General features: G+C 42.0%; 1 protein-coding gene across 6 annotated transcripts; it reads left to right on the top strand.

Annotated features, from left to right (window-relative positions):
• Nucleotides 1-920: 920 nt before the first annotated feature.
• Nucleotides 921-18,630, top strand: LOC121612278 (protein kinase C-binding protein 1-like). Of its 6 annotated transcripts, none has more exons than XM_041945064.1 (21): nucleotides 921-1,054; nucleotides 1,152-1,380; nucleotides 6,554-6,624; nucleotides 7,249-7,412; nucleotides 9,652-9,795; nucleotides 10,227-10,340; nucleotides 10,506-10,598; nucleotides 11,038-11,125; nucleotides 11,210-11,265; nucleotides 11,360-11,437; nucleotides 11,553-11,668; nucleotides 11,804-12,279; nucleotides 12,919-13,047; nucleotides 13,189-13,347; nucleotides 13,735-14,247; nucleotides 14,984-15,460; nucleotides 15,561-15,709; nucleotides 15,881-15,961; nucleotides 16,045-16,123; nucleotides 16,209-16,448; nucleotides 17,417-18,630. In XM_041945064.1, exons 2-21 carry the CDS (start codon nucleotides 1,367-1,369, stop codon nucleotides 17,596-17,598), a joined length of 3,423 nt encoding a protein of 1,140 aa, XP_041800998.1. In that variant the 5' UTR covers nucleotides 921-1,054; nucleotides 1,152-1,366; the 3' UTR covers nucleotides 17,599-18,630. The 6 variants fall into 6 exon arrangements, with proteins under 6 accessions (XP_041800998.1, XP_041800994.1, XP_041800996.1 ...); XM_041945060.1 differs by having other exon boundaries at nucleotides 9,574-9,795; XM_041945062.1 differs by having other exon boundaries at nucleotides 937-1,058; nucleotides 9,574-9,795.
• Nucleotides 18,631-19,930: the final 1,300 nt, after the last annotated feature.

Below are 19,930 nucleotides of genomic sequence, written 5' to 3'. Positions count from 1 at the left end.
TAGATAGATCATAGATGAATCGAACATATTGATGTACTGCACACTCAAGAACAGAAAACTGTCTGCGATGATAATGCGAGTCACTCCCACTCATTTTTTGTTGAAACAAGACACAGCATAGTTTGTGTCAGTGGACTTCTAACATAATAGTGCATTTGCATTATATCGAAGGATTTGTCCTATTTTTTAGACCCTCTTATGCATCTGTGGAGGAGTAAAGGAGTGGAAATGCCTAAAACAGTTGCAACAACATGATCTAAGCAGGTGTTTATGTCCGTTGCAATGGATTTTATCACAATAAACATTTAGTTTGTTATACTTGCACCTCCCATTTACATCTATGGAGGAGTAAACACTGTCCAATATACTGCAGTCCTCCAGTATCACAAAAGTAAAAAAATACTTCAGTCTTGGCAAAATGGGGACACAATGACTGTGCTGAAGACTGTATCTATGGCAGTTTTATTGTATAGGACTTCATAATATTGTTTCTTTTTGATATAGTATAGAGTATTTTACTGCTTCTGAATTGCAAAAGGACAACAAAAACTGGTGTTTGTTCCAGCTGTGTTGAACTATTAATAACCACAATGAAACATAGGTTTGTACATATATATTTGTGCATTTGCAACACTCAGTGGGCCACTGCTAAGGTTATTAGTAGCAACATTAATGTGTGACATTAAAAGGCCTAGCTTCCTTGAAACTCTAGGTCTCCTCTTTCCTTTACAACATACCCTAAAAGTGTTTGACTGCATAATTTCTCATTTCATTTCACGTTTTTTTTTCTATCTTTTTCTCTTTTTTTTTGGCGGCTGAATTGCCAAAATAGGTGAGGAGCTACAGCCTCTCTTTTCTCTGGAAACAGCCAAGAGGGAGGGAGGAGTTTAAACAAAGGCCCTCTCCACATAAAAAAAATGGAGTCTTGTGCAGAGAAGCCATGGTGTCCTGCTCTTCACACTCTACATGCTGCCATTTCTACTTCTAAAGCCTTCAAATAAGACAACTGCCGCCAGATTCTACACTTGGAAGCTTTAAAACATTGATACATGGGGTTTGTATGTCAAAAATACTCATATTAATCATGTTATTTTGTGGTTTTAGGCCTAGCTGTCTGCTGATTTTTCTTCCCCTGTCTCTGACACTCACAGTGCTGCCCCTGCCTGCACTGAACAAAGATAATTACTCAGGAAACATTTCGGCCAATCAGACGCGGCCTTGTATCCTGCCTGTGAGGAGAGCGACCAGTCAGGATCTGGCTAACATCACTGGGGCCTGATCGCCTTGCCTGAAGAGCGGAGCCTTCCCCGGCTGAGAGTGTCCTCCATGTTTTATAAGTGTTGACATAACAGTGTGTCAGGCAGCCATGCATCCACAGAGGTAAGCTCTGTCTTTTTTATCTCAACTCTCTGATAACAACATGGCTTCCTTCTTGTTGTTGTGGTGACTGTTGGTTTCTCATGACAAATGTGCACACCTTAAAATCAGTTTAGTGTGCAGGAGGAGGAGGAGGAGCTGGGTTGGATTGGAGGCCTCGCCAGGCCTCTCTGCTCCACAGCGCTGAGGGTGGGGGGTTGGGTAACGACTCTCACCCTTGCTCTCTCTCTGTGTCTCAGGGTCACATGGGTGCCCCAGACAACCAGGCTGCCATACAGGAGGCAGAGTGGACCATGGCAAATCCTTTTCCTTTTTTATAATGCAAAGGAGAGTTAGATTTAGAAATGGCACCCACATCTCCTTTCTGTTGTGGCAGTCTTGTGTTGTAGCCTGGCAGAGAAAGAATGGGGGATGGGCAATGGAGGAGGAGGGGGGGTATTATGTACCCTTTGTAAGTGGATTGGCTCTATGCTGTTTTCTTGTGTGTCATGCCAGGCCGGGGAATAGACGTGGGGGGCAACAGATGTGCTTTTTAGGAGGACAAGGAGTGCAGGGCATAACTGAATACCGCTTTTCAGTCTAAAATTCTTATATGCGTACGTGTAAAAAAGGTTGTTCAGAAGCTTGAAACTGTATGATTTGGTGCGTGTTTATTAAAACTGTACTGAGGGCAAAGTTTCTGCACTCCAGGTCGTTCAGAGGATGGGCTCACATGAAACAAACCTTTTGTTGAAAGGCAAAACTCTACTCATTTCTTCCAGTCGTATCTTTAGAAATGATTTGTTGAGACAGAGGTTAGACGCAGGTTTGTTTACACCAATAAGGCCTGAGTTCACTGCTCGGGGCTTCGTCAGCTCTCGCACTATTGTGAAACTGCTTCCTCCACTCTCTGATCCCCACACAGACAGTGGCCATTTTGTGCTTCAGAGAGCTCTTCTCCTCTAGCCTTCTCTTCACTGATCAGACAGCAGCACAGGGGAACAACACGAGACATGTTGCCCGGTTTTACATGGCGTGTGTGTGCATGCGTACGTGTGAGAGAATTTACAACTTTCATCTCATCGTTCGCTTTGCTCTCTCTTTTCCTGCATGCTGCTTTGCATTTTTCTGTCTTTACACATACAGTAAAACAGAAATGTCATTGACCCATAAGGTACAAATAAAGACTAAGTGTCTCTATCGCGATATTTTATAAGAAATCCACACAAAGACAAGGTGTATGAGGAAACTCCTTACTGCTTGTTGCCATTTTCTGTTTTTCAGAACATAGACTGTACATTGTGTTACATCACGTATCACAGGTTTAGCCGTCTCTACTGCGTGGGGGGAAACAAAGAATGTTTTCTTTCTCTTGTGGCCTGACATGTTTCCTGTACAATCAGTATTTCCTCTTAGACTACGACTAAGTCACTCTCTGTTAACAAAAAGACCAAAACCTTTACTACTGAATAGTAATGAGTTACTTCAGCACGCATGAGTGAGCCCGCAATATGAATGCTACCTTGATAATTAGAAATGTCATCAGTGCGTAGCCTCGTGGTGTTCAAATCGCCTGGGCCTCTTTCCGAGGCAAAGTAGCCAATAGACAGGACGACGAGGTTGAATAGCAGTACCATTGAGTTATGCATCACAACCACGGATATAATCTCCCAAAAGGACTTTTCAAATCCCCTTTGGTTTATGCTGTCATAATCAAGAGGGGCAAGCTAAACTGAAGGAATATAAACAGTCTGATGCAGGGGGAAATGTCTGCATTGCAGCAAAAATGCTTTTTGAGAGGAAGAGGGGAGCCTGCACACTGTGATCCGTGTGGCATAGCACAGCCGACCAATAATGTTCCACCCTGTTGGCCCTCCAGCCAATTGCAGCTGCAGTTGAGGTTAAAGATTGACAATCAGAGGGAGAGCAGCAGGGAGAGCAAGGGCCTTCTGGAAAATTCCACAGCCATCTTTGATTCACCCTTTACAGCCTTATATAAAATTCAGGTCAAATCTTTCTTTTATACTGGATATTCTGTGCATACTAATAGTATACTTCGGTGTTGGGATATTGTTTTAACGTAGTAAAAGAGTAATTCTAAAACAGCCAACTTTATGCCGTTAAAGTCATTATTTTATGAAATGTAGACTAGGACTAATACCTCCTGCTTTTAATTATTTTGTTTTTTTGATTTCAGGAAAAGCAAAAGCTAGTAGGATGCATTTCTTCATTCGTCTGCATGTGGTTGTTGGTCTTGTGGAAGCTGAATGTATATTGTCATTTTACAAAACCTAATAATCTCTCTGGGGTTTTGTGTAGCATGGTGAGTAGGATGTTTTTTAGTCAATGGCATTATTCCCAAGTGTTTTCAATGGCAGTTCCTGTGGAAAGAGAATAGTATAATGCTGGCACAGAATGGCTTTTCTGGAGTGCCATATAGAAAGGCCATTTATTCAGATATTTGTCTGTTTGGTGGTTAAAAAGGTATGGAGAATAGCTTTGCCAGGATCTGAGCGTAGCTTCACAGTGTTTGTATCTCTTCCTTCAAAATGAAATCTAATTATTCTATGACAGCAGTTTTCACTGGGAAGGAGGGAAGCCAAGATCGAAGACATAAAAAAAAAGAAAAAAGGAAAAAGAGAGATGAGTGTTCCTCACTTTGCTGGATTCTCTCGTGCCTCCCTCTCTGTGTTTCTGCTCTACCTCTGTGATCGGCCGTGAAGGTTTTCTCGACATTGCCGTGTTTTTGAAAATGTTGGACTGTAATCTCCACAGATCTCTCTGGTCCTCCTGCATGGATGTGCCAGTGCCTGAGTCTGAGCCTCGGAGTGGGGGATGGGGGAGAGGGGGGAGGGGAGCAAGCTGTGGCCTCCATTTTCTGTGACGAGAGAACCCTGCTCGTCTCTCACAGGAGTGGAATCTAAAGGCATTGAGTCAGTGTTGTTTCCTTTTTGTCCATCAGGTACTACTTGCAGAGGGGGATACTGTCAGTGTTTTCTTGAACCCACGTCTCTCTGGAATATATCCCAGAATCTGATGAGGATTTATTTGCCTAACTCTCCTTGTGTGATGGATCACAGCTCCTGATCAGAATGCCCTTTGGATCAGCATACTTTTTCACTGCTGGTCATCCCGTCTTCCTGGTAGCTGCAGCAGTGTCTTGCCATTGGTGTTAAATGTGTGTGTAATGTAGGGTTGTGGCACTTTGTTCAGAGCTGCCTGGTGATGGCGGATGTTCTCTCTTTTCAGGGCTGTGGTACACGTAGCAGAGCGACTTGGCTAACGTTTTCTTATTTTCATGTGGGCCTCGTTTGTTCACTCAGTCCGGAACAGGAAGGCCCCGGAGGGGTTGGAGTGTGTGTGTGTTTGTGTGTGTGTGTATGTGCATGTGTGTGTGACTGTTGGCAGGCTGAAACAAGATACCCATATGCCATATTTTTAAAAAACTCTGCTCAACCTATGCCTGTTATTTTTCAGACTACGCAGGCTATGATGCATTTATTCTGCTGAGTTTCAGTTTGAAAAGCTGTGTGCGACTGCCAGTTTGAATGCCTGAAAGAACATGAATGTATTTAGAGTTAGATTAGATTGTGAGCTACAGTGTTGGCTTAGTAGCAGTATTTGCCATTTTGTTTGGTTGAAAGAATTGGTTTAATCATTGTTAAACCTCTGAATTGTGAAGCAAACATCATGGTTGACTTGGTGTTTAAAGGAGTATAGCTTTAATGGATGATCCCATCACATCCAATCTCTTTTGAAGTTGGGTTTGTCATATCTGATTCTTTAAACCCTTCAGGATATGCGTTTTAACCTCCCTATGCCTGTCACTGAACTGACACTTGATCAAATTTGTGTGGAATGTCTCTTTAAGGCCGGGGGAGGGGGCATAAAGAACATTCTTTTACTTTCAGAAGAGAAAAAAAGAAGCTTATCCCACGAGTGTGGTTGACCTTTGAGTCGTAGCCTGTAAACCCATCATCCTAGTTGGAAACCAGAGCTGCAGCCAGTGCTATGAAATGGTCAAGTGTGTGACCTGTCAGGGGTCCTTGGGAGGGTTTTCTTCTCAGGGCTTTTGAATAAAGGCTACATCCTTGGAACAAGGCCCGCTGTTGCTCTGACAAAGGAGGAGCTGAACACCCAAAGACTTTCATTTATCGCCAGAGTCTTTTTATTCTCAGTTTTTTTTTTTCCTCAGCGGAAATGAGATGAGAGCAGGACAGGAGACCTAGGAAATCAGGCTTTTCCCGCATAAGATGTGCATGTTGGAGTATTCTTTGCAACTGTATCCTGTGTTAATCTATGATATCAGCATTGGCCTGTTTACACAGTAGAATATGCAGATATTTTGAGTTCTGATTTTAAAAACAAACTGATTTTTATGTAACTCCACAATTATGTATGTGCATTTATCCTCAATAGGAAATATGTGGTGCCAGATTTACACATTCGGTGATGTACAGTGAAATAAACGTGACTTTGGCCAGCAGAGCTATTTCAAATATGCACATGCCTAAGATTTAGGCCAAAAATATTCAGATAGATCTTGTCTGAAGCTTGTTATATGGATGTCTTGCTATTGGTCTCCAAGAATGGACCCAAATCCTCTGAGGGTGCCCTGTTGTTACTGAAGGGGCTTGAGAGGGAGCAGAAACATGTTAATTGCCATGAGACACTGTCCCTCCAGTAGTATGGAGTGACTCCCTCTGACTCTCTCCTCACTATAGGACTATTCACCATTTGTTTTAAAGAAAGCGCAGCAAAGATCGGGACAGAGTCAGACTAGAGTCTACAGCTGCAGTGTCTCCTGAAGGACGGAGGTGCAGGGTAATGTCGGCTAAATGGCCCTGTGTGTTGTTTTGAATATAAACTTGTGCGTAGCGGAGAGGAGTGTTGCTATGGTGATTGTTCCCATTCTCTCCCTTGAAACATAAAGACTATATTCAGACTCGTTTGTCACTGGTAATATGGAAAGGATTTGAACTTCGTACCGCGATGTCAGAGATGTGCTGAAATCAAATGACAACAATAACAATGGAAACCTGCAGAGTCCCTATTGACGGATCCTCTGGGACCAGGGTGCCTTAGGTGGTGTTCCACTTGTTTACTGTTATGCTGATGTGGTTTCTGAACACCCTTTCTGACTTTGTGTTTGCCTCTCTTTCTGTGTTTCCGTGTGCTCTTGTTCGGTGCTCTGCAGTCTGGCTGAGGACGAGGTAAAGACAGAGTCTGATGTGGTAGAGGGGATGGATGCAGCCGTACGATCCAAAGGTAAGTCTCTAAGGCCGAGTAGCTCGCGTTAAGATTCAAACATCTTAGGTGTCTTAGTTTCAGAGGCTGTCAAGGTTATTTACTGTAAGTTTCAAAAGCAGCGTAATGCATTTTGTTGGTGTCTCAGGGCTGCAAAGATAATCCATCATGCCTGGCTGCCTGGCTGTTTAGATATTATGTCATGTATCAACACAGGGTCTAGTTAGGTTAGAGAGAGCCTTCTAGATATTTGTTACTGTCAAATGGTAATTCGATTGGTGGCATCTTCAATTAATGCTTTTTTGATCAGTGTGCTGTCAGCAGATGTTATGATATCATGAAGACAAAAGTGTAAAAGCTGAGCGCTGAAATCTGAATATCAAATTGCTCAGCTGAAACTGACTTGCTTCAATTTGCAGTTCCTTGGTTTCTCAGTAAGCTCTCTGAAGGTGGGAGGATAGGATTGGTGTATTGTGGTTCACGATTGTTTTCACCCTCTTGATTTATTCTTGTTATAGCTAATTTGCTGTCACAGAGCCTGTTTTTAATCCTCTTCATCTTGTGTAATGTGTTGGGCTTGAATGCAGTGAGCAGCACGAGCCTGTCTCCTGTTGTGTGACGACCTGATTGTCTTTCTGCATCCAGTCCCTGATCCACCAGGGTCAGCGGAAAGGCCAGTGGCACCACAGAAGAGAAGGGTGTCGAGTCCCACCCATTCCTCCAATGGCCACTCTCCCTCAGACACCTCCCCAAGCCCTCTCAAGAAAAAGAAGAAGCCAGGGGCCGTCAACTGTAACAACAAAGACCAGGTAAGGGCTCCAGTATGCTCATTTCAAAATCTAGCGTGTTCTCAAAGGCTGTGGAGTATGGTGGTGGGGGCAAATGCCAGTGTACCCACTGCAAATACAGGCCAGTCCTTTCGCACCCGAATGAGGAGTTGGCAAAGGAGACTGATCCAAAACAAAGACAACCTGAGTTTTGACTGCTTTGTCTTCCACCCAGCCAACAATTCATCACGTTCCAAACCAATTCACCGCATTGAAAGGGCAATAAACTGTCACAAAAGCACGAAGGGCTGCGTAACAATTGAAGTAGAAGTAGGCTGGATGACTTGTTCTGCGTCCTTGTCAGAAATCAAATGTGTTTTTAGTCGTTCCGAAGTCCCACGCTCAAAGGCGTAGTGAAAATCCTTCCGTCATAGAGAGGATGTTCAGTCCTCGAAATACATTCATATTGTTGGACACACGAAAGTGCCACAAATAGTTGTGTAAATAATGAAAAAAGAGCACTGTGATTTCAAACACAGGCTCCTTTCTCATCTCCACGCAGCTGGCCGACTATCCCATGAAGTGGGTGTGAGTGTTGTTGGTTGGTTTCAGAGGGTTTTTGGACACAGCACCCCCTAATCCAGCGTCAGAGAGCTGCGGGGCGTTATTTGACCCTCTGACAGGGTTATGCTGGTGCCTTCAGTCTTCTTCTCTGACACAGACCTCCTGAAAGGTGATAATACAGATACTGACCAGGTGAACAACACTGACCCACACTGCCTGAGAGAACACGCCAATTTTTGATTTTGACTGCAGTATACTGTCAGCTGAAAAATGGACAAACGTGTTGATGTGACCTGCTGTGACAGTGGATATGTCTTCTGACTGATGTGTTTGTTTGAAGCAGTGCCATGAATGCATGGTCCAATCACAGTTAATGTATTATTTTTAGACATTTTGCATTTGTGTTATTATCAGTCACCTTTGGTAATTTATGTCCTGTTGTTTTGCTGAATTTAAGTGACATGCATTTTGGTGATATACGACTCTGATGCATAAGTTTTTATTATCTGATGGCGCTGAGTGATTCTCTTCTGCCCTTTAGTCCTTTGAACATGCACGATATTAAAAGATAATTTAAATAATATTTTGACAGGTGTTTGATGCAAACATAGTTAATTGCTTGCTGATAAGTTTAGAATATATGCTATGATTCTCAGATAAGATTAAATTGAATTTTACCACTACTCGTGATAACTTAAGAACAAACACTGACTGAAGCTCAAGTACAGTCTTGGAAGCCAGTGGCTACTGTCTGATGACGATTTAGCCTCTGAGGCAACAGCCAATGTTTCAGAGCTTCCAGTGTATCCAGCAGCTATCTGCATAACTGATATTAGTGGCAAGACTTCCTCTTTCGTGTCATTGTTTACAGACCAACTAGCCACTTAACTTTCATACTTGACAATAGCCTGACCTTTGACTTAATCTCTATGAATATATGAATGCACATACATTTAAAAAAAGCTAATAAAAAACTAAATTGTCAGATGTTAGCTGAGGGGTTCCAAGATTGCATTTCAGCCAATGTGTTTAGCTTCTTTTGCTCTCCACATGGACTGTTTACCTGCATGTGACCACAGCCCATTCAAATGTGATTGTTCAGTACTACTCAAAGTACAAAAAGAAACCTAAATGCCTCAGATACCAAAATCTTGTGTCTTGCCTACAGATTCTGCATTCAAGTGCTAATATCTGTTCATAGATGGTGACAGTGATAGTGATCACAGTCCTAAGCTACTGATACTAGCATAGGACTGTGAAACACCATCTTTAGCTGTGAAAACAAATGCATCAGCTTCTATTGAGCCATTAATGTAGCATCAGTAAAGTACTAGTTGGGTACTTATCAGAGAACGATATCATACATTGTTTACTCTCAGGTGAAACCCTAAAGCTCACACCCTAAAACCTGTTGGGTTAGTCCTGTTTGACTCACAGTTGAAACAGTCATTTAAGTAGATGTTCAGATAGTTTGCTTATTGCTTTAAAAGGTCTTGTGTTGGGTTTATTGCCTTTACTCTTGGCCTCTCTCCCTGCTTATCCCACCCTACTGTTGCCTTGTTTCTGTTGCACTGCACCTTTTTGTGTTCCTGCGTGTTTTTTGAAACCTGCCCCCCTGTTTCTCTTGCCTGCATTTCAGTCAGAGCTAAGACATGGTCCCTTTTACTATATGAAGCAGCCAGCACTCACCACAGACCCTGTTGATGTTGTACCGCAGGACGGCAGGAATGACTTCTACTGCTGGCTGTGCCACCGCGAGGGCCAGGTGCTCTGCTGTGAGCTCTGCCCCAGGGTGTACCACGCCAAGTGCCTCAAACTACCAGCCGAGCCCGAGGGCGACTGGTTCTGTCCAGAGTGTGAGGTATCTCGCTGAAGACGTGTGTGTGTGTGGGTGTACACAAATAATTGTGGGACTCAAAGCACAATATTGCTTGCCTAGTTGACAAAAGTGGTGTCAGACTATGTGCCATGAGCAGCTTCAGCCAGAGAGGAGGAACAGAGCAATGAAATCACCTGCTTTTGTCTGTGGTTGATCCAGAATCCTACAGAATCTTGGCCCTCCATGACACATGGTGTGACACCTCTGCAAGCTAATTGCGCACACTACAAGTCTGAGAGATGTTGATTAAAACAATTTTAAATAAATGTACAAGCTAAATAAAAAAACAGCAGATAGTGTAAACTTGACTACAGTTAACATATAAATTTATGTTAGTAACATTTTTTTCTCTGTGTTGGTTGTTTTTATACATTCATTAATGTCATTAACTGTTCGATTTTTTGTTGTTGCAGAAAATAACTGTCGCTGAATGCATTGAAACCCAGAGCAAGGCAATGACGATGCTCACAATAGACCAACTTTCTTACTTGCTCAAATTTGCACTCCAAAAGATTAAACAGCCTGGGGTAAGACTTATAAAGATCCATTGTCTACTGGTTTAATAGATGTCTTTATAATCTCAAAGTGTTTTGTATTCAAACACAAATTTCCAGGAAATATATGAAGAAAATGAGACATCCAAATTGACTAATGCACCTGTTTCTTTGTTCATGTTTGTCTAAACTGAGCAGACTGAGCCCTTTCAGAAGCCTGTGTCTCTGGAACAGCATCCGGATTATGCAGAGTACATTTTCCACCCCATGGACCTGTGTACTTTAGAGAAGGTATCATTATTTATTTTCTTTAATTTGCACATTGTAAAAGCAGAAAGCACAAAGAAATATACCAAAAGTCATACAAAGTGCTAAGTGTAGACAAAGAAATGTTGGGATGAGCAGAAGAAAACAAAAAACTATAAAATCTCATTGAGAGGCACTCTTGAGTATCAGGTTTGCAACTTTGGAGACACATTAAGGATGTGAATTGTATATAAAATCATACAGAAAGGCCTAAGTATAAGTGAGGCTGCAGGAAACCACACACACACAGAACATGTAACATATAAAATAAACAATGACAGTATACAATATCTAGAACACAGCATATGACATTAACATATAATACTGTGGAGTAATATCTTCTGGGTCAGCTTTCATTATATTTAACAGATGATTGTCTTCATTGAAGTATCATGTCTTTAACTTTATTTTATTTTTTTCATAGAATATCAAAAAGAAAATGTATGGCTGCACTGAAGCCTTTCTGGCTGATATGAAATGGATCTTACACAACTGCATCATCTATAATGGAGGTAGGCCACTTTATGTATCATCACATATATCAGTAATCCCACTACTGTGCTAGAAATTTATCTTGTACCATTTTTTTTTTTCAGGCAATCACAAATTAACAGCAACTGCAAAAGTCATCGTCAAGATTTGCGAACATGAGGTAAGACAAGCTTTACTAACTTAATAAACGATTCTGTAGATCTGTAGATGAGTATAAATCAATTACATCTGTGTTATTCAATATCTGCTTCTAGATGAATGAGATTGAGGTGTGTCCAGAGTGCTACCTGTCGTCATGCCAAAAAAGGGACAACTGGTTTTGTGAGCCATGTGTAGGTCCTTCACTCAGTCTTAACTATTATGTCAAAGCAGGGCTTATACATTTTGTTTTATATGTCAGATCTGTAAGGCACTGATATTTATTTTTTTTGCTTCATCCCCTGATAGAGTCAACCCCACCCGCTGGTCTGGGCGAAGCTAAAGGGCTTTCCCTTCTGGCCAGCAAAAGCACTTCGGGAAAAGGACGCGCAGGTAGACGCACGCTTCTTTGGGCAACATGACAGGTGAGATAAACTTTGCTGAGGAAATTGCTTCTATGTATTAGGGTTGTTGGATCACAGCTAAACCAGGATTAGTCTCCTGGTTAATCTAATACAACGAATAGTTTATATTGCTTTTCATTGTGCTTTTATGTATAGGGCCTGGGTCCCCATCAACAACTGCTACCTCATGTCCAAAGAGATCCCTTTCTCTGTGAAGAAAACAAAGAGCATTTTCAATAGTGCCATGCAAGAGATGGAAGTCTATGTGGAAAACATTCGCAAGAAATTTGGGGTCTTCAACTATGCACCCTTCCGCACTCCTTACACACCCAACAACCAGCTACAGATGCTACTGGACCCCTCCAACCCTGGTGCTGGGACAGTGAAAACAGAGAAACCTGATAAACTTCGTTTCAGCTTTGATATAACTGCGTCCCCTAAGATGGTCCTCAGCAAGAGTTCTACGCCGAGTGGCATGACTCGGAGGGTCTCCATGACAGACATGCCTCGGTCCCCCATGAGCACCAACTCCTCGGTTCACACAGGCTCCGATGGGGAGCAGGATATGGAAAAGGCCAGCAGGAATCCTGCCTTCCACTACAGCACTGGAGAGGAATCAATGGACTGTACTGGTGAGTAAACGCTGAAGTGGCTTTGATTGAAATGTGGAAGGCGTCGCTTGTAGAATTAACCCATCAGAGAATAAGAGAGAGCGATTCAGCTCATTGTTTAGCTGTCTGGCCCACAACTTCACTGTTTTAGTTCACTCTCACTGCTCTCAAAGTGCCTGTTTTCAGCTAAAGAAGCTCTAGAAGCTCACTGAACACTACCTGCTGTGCACCAGCATACAGACACAGTTAGCAACTAGATGATGAACACAGTGGAGCCTGTAGCAACTAAAGACTCTGTTTCAATCAGGAGTTCTTAGAGACCAAAAACAGAGATAAAAGAAAAGTGATTATTGGGCTTACATTCACAAGGTTGCAGAACCACGACTTCAAATGAATGATAATATTACTCTGTAACTGCTGAGTGTGTAAATAAGCAACTGTTTTCTAACAAGTGTGTCAAATCAGCTTCAGACGTTTTACCACTGCCCCCAAATAGCTAAAAACAAACAAACAAAAGGTTATTGAAGGTTTTAATGTTACATCGCTCTTGGTGTGTAGCCATGAGTGGAGTGATGCCATTTTAAAACATTTTACCTCTGAATGTAAAGCAAAAATAACTAAACTTGGATTTTTTTTAATTGTATTTTGTTGTAATTACAGCATCTCCTGTCTCAGGGAAGATGGGTCCTGCAGGCAGCGTGGCAGGCAGCCCGAAGCCCTTTAACCCTGGACTGGTGCCCAAGCAGGAGAGAACTACAGGCGCAGGTGGCATCCTCAATCTTAACCTGGGTCAGTACCAACTGCACAAATACAGTTTATTGCAATGATGTTGTCATAAAGGCTAGTAATCAGGCATATCATCATCATCATGTTGAATGTGTCAGCATGGTGAATTTAAAATGAAATCAAACATTTACCTGTTCCTTTCAGATCGGGTGAAGGCTGAGATGGATCTGAAGGAGCTGAGTGAGACCGTGCAACAGCAGCAGCAGCAAAATCAGCAACAGGGAGGATCAGCGACCCTCACTACCCCAAAGAGACCCATCAGGAGCCTGGACAAGACCATTGAGAGCTGCAAGGCACAGCTCGGTACATACGCTATCACCTTTTTTTAAAAGTCTATTCTCGTGCTATACATGTCATGCCGTGCTGACTGCAGATAGTGATATCAACCCTAATAACTACATTTTCCAGCGATTTCAAAAATATCATTTTTTTTGGTGTGATATGGTCAATTTTCAACGAGAATGAAATTTGATATTTTGATACAGTGAATTATGAATGTGATGAATTATGAGTTTGTTCAACAATGAAACATGTGATATTGGACACATTGTGACTGCTCCTCATTTAGGGAAGAGCTTGTCAGGCTGTTACCAAAGAAAAAAGTCTATTTCTTCATTCCGCTCTTACAAAAGCATTGTAACTCTTTAAAAAACTTCAAGAAGAATCAAGAATGTTTGCCTCTCCTTACAGGGATAGATGAGATTTCTGAAGATGTGTATAAAGGCGTGGATCACAGTGACTCCGAGGACTCTGAGAAATCGGACTCGAGTGACAGCGAGTATCTCAGCGACGAGGAACACAAGCCAAAGAGCTCCACCCAGGACGACAAAGACAAAACAGAGAGAAAAAGGCCCAAAGCGAGCACGGAGGGAGAGATTAAGGAGGGAGTTACAGGGACAGCGGATAAAGCCACCCCTGATCCTCTGCTTAAAGACAAGCAGAGTAGCAGTGGCCCAGATAGGGACCTCCAGGACAGGCCCAGAACGCCCCAATCTCAGCCCCTCACTGACAAGCCCAAAGCCCCAGAGGAGGGCAGAGCAGCCGCTGCCACATCAGTGGCTGAGCAAGACTCTGATTCTGAAAGGGAGCTGGTGATTGACCTAGGGGATGAACATGGAGGCCGTGACTCAAAGAGGGCAAGAAGAGAACCTGGGGCCTCTGCTGCCAAAACTCCCAAAGAGTCTAACGTTGTCAAGTTGGAAGGTGAGGCTTTTGATATGCTGTATATGTTTTCTCCTGTGATTCTCATTATGACCCATGTCTCACTTAGGACAGCTGTAGAAATAATGTGTGAGCACACAACTCTTAACCAGTATTCCATGTTTTATTCAGGCTGGTGTCTGACTCTAAGAAAAAGCCCATGGATCAGTGATGTGTGTGATAAATCATCACAGATATCCAAACATGATCATCAACCTAAAGATTCTCCGCTGATTGTCCGACTCATGATGGACAGTTAAAAAAACCAAAGCAGTGTCTTTGGTTCAGCTACCAGTGACATTGCTCTGTTTTTTTTAGTTCCATGCATTCTTCTTCCTTGTCAAAACTTGCCATCTACATTACCCAGAATGCAATTCAACCGGCGACAAATTTAGTCAGAGATTTAGGTGTGTTATGCTAGTACAAGGTAATGTAGCCTTGAGCTGCTAGCCTCAAGCAAACTCCACAAGCCCAGATTTTTTTCACTTTAAAACTTGTAGTCTTCAGTCCGAACTGATGCTGATTTAATTAACGTCACAGTAGTAGGACTTTGATGCATTTGTTTTAACTACATTTCCAATCATTCTCAAAAAATCCTGTTCCTTGACCTCTCCAGTAGACTCTACAAAAAGGCCTCAAGTTTAATTCCTATTTAAGCCTCTTGGTCTTATGGTGCCCCCTTTAGAAATCCAGAACGCCTCTCTCTAAGGAGTAATTTTTTAAAATTATTTCTGCCCAGGTAAAGTGCCCTCAACTGCTGCAGCAGCTGCACCATCACGGGAAACCAGTTCTAACGTGAAAGACTCTTCACAACCTGCCATCACAGCAGCACTCAACCTGGTTTCCACCACAGCTTCTGGTCAGCCCAGTGCCAACACAGCCACCAGCGCATCCACCAGTGCCCCCTCTCCTGCCTCCACCTCGGTCTCCACATCATCCCCATCACCTGCAGCTGTAAAGAAACAGCGCCCTCTACTGCCCAAAGAGACAGCTCAGGCTGTGCAGCGGGCTGTGGTCTGGAATCCAACCAAATTCCAGACGTCATCTCAGAAGTGGCATATGCAGAAGGTGCAGAGGCAGCAGCAGCATGGTGAGCAGTCAGCAGGTCAGACACAGGCCCAGAGTCAGGGGCAGACACGCAGTCCGCAGCAGCCGCAATCACAACAGCAGAACTCCTCCTCAAGTACCCGCTATCAGACCAGACAAGCAGTCAAGGGTATATATCATTCATCTGAATATTAAGCTTAAAATAATAGAATAAAACGTGTATTAAAACATGTATAATTTCCTTTTTTTTCCACCTTTATCCCCTGCAGTGCAACAAAAAGACCTGCCTCCGAATACTTCCTCATCAACAGCTGCCCAGGTCACATCTGGGAGCTCCTCTTCTTTCATGTCAGGAGACGTGCAGATCCCCACAGTCTCAGCTGACGTGGCTGCAGATATAGCCAAGTACACAAACAAAGTAAGTTAGAATCCTCTGCTCTGTGATTAAATGTGGCAAATAAGAAAAGGTCTGCATTAATGGCATTTTAGCTTCATATAAATTGACTTATTGCTCTGCTCACTTCATTTTTGCAGGATGAAAGTAGTTAAGACTGTGGATTAATGTCATGTTTTTGTTAAAACTCTGCAGATCATGGACACAATAAAAGGGACAATGACTGAAATCTACAATGACCTTTCCAAAAGCACATCAGGAAACACAATTGCAGAGGTACATACTTGCATATAGACTGATGCTTATTAATGTGTCGCAGTAATACACGACCAGGTTTCATCTCTGTATTTTTGCCACAGATTCGACGGTTAAGGATAGAGATTGAGAAGCTGCAGTGGCTGCATCAGCAAGAGCTGTCAGAGATGAAACACAATCTTGGTAAGTTTCCTGCTTCCAGGAATGTGTCGCCACACCTCCTGGGAGCTGATGTACTACTGACTTACTTTGTCTCGCTTTAATACAGAACTGACAATGGCAGAGATGAGGCAGAGTCTGGAGCAGGAAAGAGAACGGTTGGTGGCTGAGGTTAAAAAGCAGACCGAGTCAGAAAAGCAGCAGGCAGTGGACGAGACCAAGAAGAAACAGTGGTGCGCCAACTGCAGGAAAGAGGCCATCTTCTACTGCTGCTGGAATACAAGTTACTGTGACTACCCCTGCCAGCAAGCCCACTGGCCAGAACACATGAAGTCCTGCACACAGTCAGGTAACATAAGCACACTCACGATGCATTAGTGTGTCCAGTGTAAAGAGTAAATTGGGGCAGCCTGCTTTGATAAAGTAACTACCATCTGTTGTTGGTTTATGTTGAGGCACTGTGATGCACAAAGCTGTTACACAGTGGTTTGGCAACTAGATTAATGTAGTCTATCACAGACATTTAGATGAAGAAGCAGACAAAAATATGATCAACTATTTTATCATTCAATCATTTGTAACTTAAAGTTTGTCATGTGCACGACAGTTACTGTGAAGTTATCATTCATATCATTTATGTATTTATTTTATTTTTTTAAGTCTTTGTTTGCTTCTATGTTTTGTGCCTGAGGAGACTCTTGAAAACAAGATGGTGCATCTCAAGGGGTTTATCCTCTAATTAAACTTTGAAATAAAAAAAGAAAATCACGCAAGTAAATCAGAAATGAGACAAAGAGAATGCGGGACATAAGATGTGAAATAGTGTAGAAGTTAAATTATTAATTAATAATTTCTGTCAACTCACCCAAAACTGATGTGAAACTCATTCTTTTCATGTTTTTTTTAATTTATTGTTCTGAAATGGACAAAATTGTTGTTTTTTGGTAGCTCCTTCTCCCCACGTGCTATATTTATGCTGCAGTATCTTGTAACTGATGTCAAATATACAATGAACATGACACCACAGCACAGTCTGTCATCTGTTATTTCTCTTATAAACATCATCCCCACAGTCAGCCAGCCCCTCTCATCCCAAGCACTCATTCCCTCAAAGGCCAACATAATGTAACCAGTTGATAAAGTATAGTGTGACTTTGCGGTGCAAATACAAATAGGTTACCTCATCAGTGTCTTTTCTGTGCATGACCTTTCCTCTTTTCCAGCCTGTGGGATAAGAGGCAAATTTTGTAGACAAACAGAAAAACATATACAGTACAGGCTCCATGTTCTCATTTTATATTTTGCTTTTCCTTCCAGCCACAGCTTCGCAGCAGGAGCAAGAAGCAGAGCCTAACGCAGACCCTTCAGTCAAATCATCAGGGCACTCTCCTGCCCCACAGACCCTGCCCTCAGCAGCAGGATCCATATCAGACAAAAGCAACTCTCCCACATACATTATGGACAAGAGCAAGGACAGCGCTGGTGTTACTGTGACCTAACTGCTACACTACGGATACTCTCGCACATTTTGCAAGGCTGTGGGGCTTGTCGCGTCAAACTGAAAGCTTGAAGGCCCGCACCTCTGTGTGACAAATCACCTTGATTTTTCCATTCCTATATGTACATCTGCTTGGTGGACATTTTTTTGGTCAATCTTTCATCTCTCAGTTTCCACAAGTCTGTGTTCAGGTGGATTCACCACGTGAAAGTAGTCTGTCTTGAGAAATAAAATGTGAGTCTATATGTTTTCATACTGTAGCTTTGTTATAGCTCTGTTACCACTTTGTTTCAAATCTGAGCAAGATTGTATCAACCCACAGAACATTTGCTACATTAATAATTTCAATGCTGCTCCAAAGTACTTCATGGCTGTTTCATTTTGTTGGCTGCTCTCCATATAATGGTGAAAACAGCTGTCAACAGTTGATACTCATTTATCATGGTGCCATCAGAGGTATTTTGAGTTATGCAAGTTTCATCTTTGTATTTTAAACCGTGTCTGCTTCATGTCAAGTGAGGTTTTTTGAGTAATGCAAGTTTAAACATGTTTTCAACTATGTCCTCTTCATGTGAGCGGTGGCATTTTTGGCTCATACCAGTTTTGTATGGTTGTTTCACATTGTATAGACCTACATTAAAAATATCGTGATTTATTAAAAAGAACTAAAAAATTTAAACTGTACAAAGTTTTTGTAAGAAAATACCTGAACAATATTTATAGTGTTATATGTTTTTATAGTATGTTTAATGAAATCACATTTCTATGTGTCTAAACAAAGTTATTTGAAAATAAATTACTTCACATGAATGTCAGCTCTGAGCGAAGTCTCTGTTAAACTGGTTATTCAAAGCTGATGTAAAACCTGATCAGACTGTGTGGAAGAACTGAGTAGGCATAAATAGAAACTGCATTTTGGCTGGATATTATTTCCTGTGAGCATGTCTGTTTTGAGCTTGTGTCTCGTTCGTGTTTACATATTGTACATATAATAAATGGACTCGTGAAGAAAAAATAAAAACGCTCTGATCAACTTAGTATAGTGCACCTTGAGTCATTTGTTGAGTCAGAACTTATTATAGGTAACGAGCACAAGTCAAATGATCACTGACATACAGAGAATCTCGCTAGATGAACAGGAAACCACGGTGCTTTCCGGGTGTGAATAATTCTCGCGAGATTACGTGTCAGTAAGACAGAAAATGGAAGGCTGTGCTAGTTAACTATGTGAGCGAATCGTTTAGTAACTGGAAACTAATCATTTGTATGCAAGGTATGATTTCAGTTTTCATCACGGTGTTGGTGTGTATTTGTGCTACATTTAATTCTTGTGTCAGCGTAGTTGGAGACAATACGTTGGGCAGCGACTTGCAGTTATTACTGGGTTGTGTAGCAGCTAGCGTGGTAGCGGTTAGCTAAGTGATCTGCAGGGAACAATGTCGGTCGTCGCACGAAAAAACGACTCTTGTACTCCCATTATGGAATAACTCTGGAGCGTTTGCGGCGTTGCAGAGCAAATTCGTTTCGTTTCTGAGCTTTTGCACCTGACTGAGGTCTAGCAACGAAACTAGTAAGGTCCGCTTTTTCTTCTCTAGTTGGTAACCAGTGTTAGTTAAATTTAGACTACAGAGACATTGTGGACTGCCCACCTACTTGCACCGCTCGTTGACGATTCTTTGCATAAACGAACAATCTGCATCAAGCTGATTTTGCTATACGAGCACCAAACACGATTGCGTGTAGTGAAACTCTCTGAGCCTTAACACAACAGCTAAACCAGCTAATTTGAGGTGATGTCAACAAGGATCGGATACAAGCGAAAATATGAAGTTGGACAATACTGAATCCTGGTTGGCAGCAGCCCATTTAATCAAGTGTTACCTAACATACCTAAAGTGTTGTTAAAAGGAACACAAGTTAAAAGTTAAAGCCACAGTTAGACTAACGTAAACATGTGGGTAGCTAGCCTTACATTTATCTGCTCTCTAATGAAAACATTAAACATAAATCTGCAATAATAAAGAAATTCAGTTTAATATCCTATGTTATTACATTTCAAATGACTCAGTGTCAGCATTGTTATTAATGTGAGCAAGCCCAATTATTTCAACTGTCTCATCTTCATCTGTAAATTAAGTAAAGACAGCTTTATCTTAGCTTTACTGAGCCAAGGCTTACAGATGTTCATATACGCCCAGCTGCTGAGTGGCTAAGACTAACGCAGTCTAGTACAACATCTGAGCAAATATATCCTACTGTCATAAAGGTCATGATGTTCAGTTTTTGTTAAAAGTGTTTGTGGTGCTGTTAATGCAGTTCAACAGTGGCTGAAT

This window comes from Chelmon rostratus, chromosome 10 (genome assembly GCF_017976325.1).
Source record: "Chelmon rostratus isolate fCheRos1 chromosome 10, fCheRos1.pri, whole genome shotgun sequence".
NCBI lineage: Eukaryota > Metazoa > Chordata > Actinopteri > Chaetodontiformes > Chaetodontidae > Chelmon > Chelmon rostratus.
The sequence above is the reverse complement of the archived record's forward strand: the minus strand, read 5'-3'. Positions and strand labels throughout refer to the sequence as shown.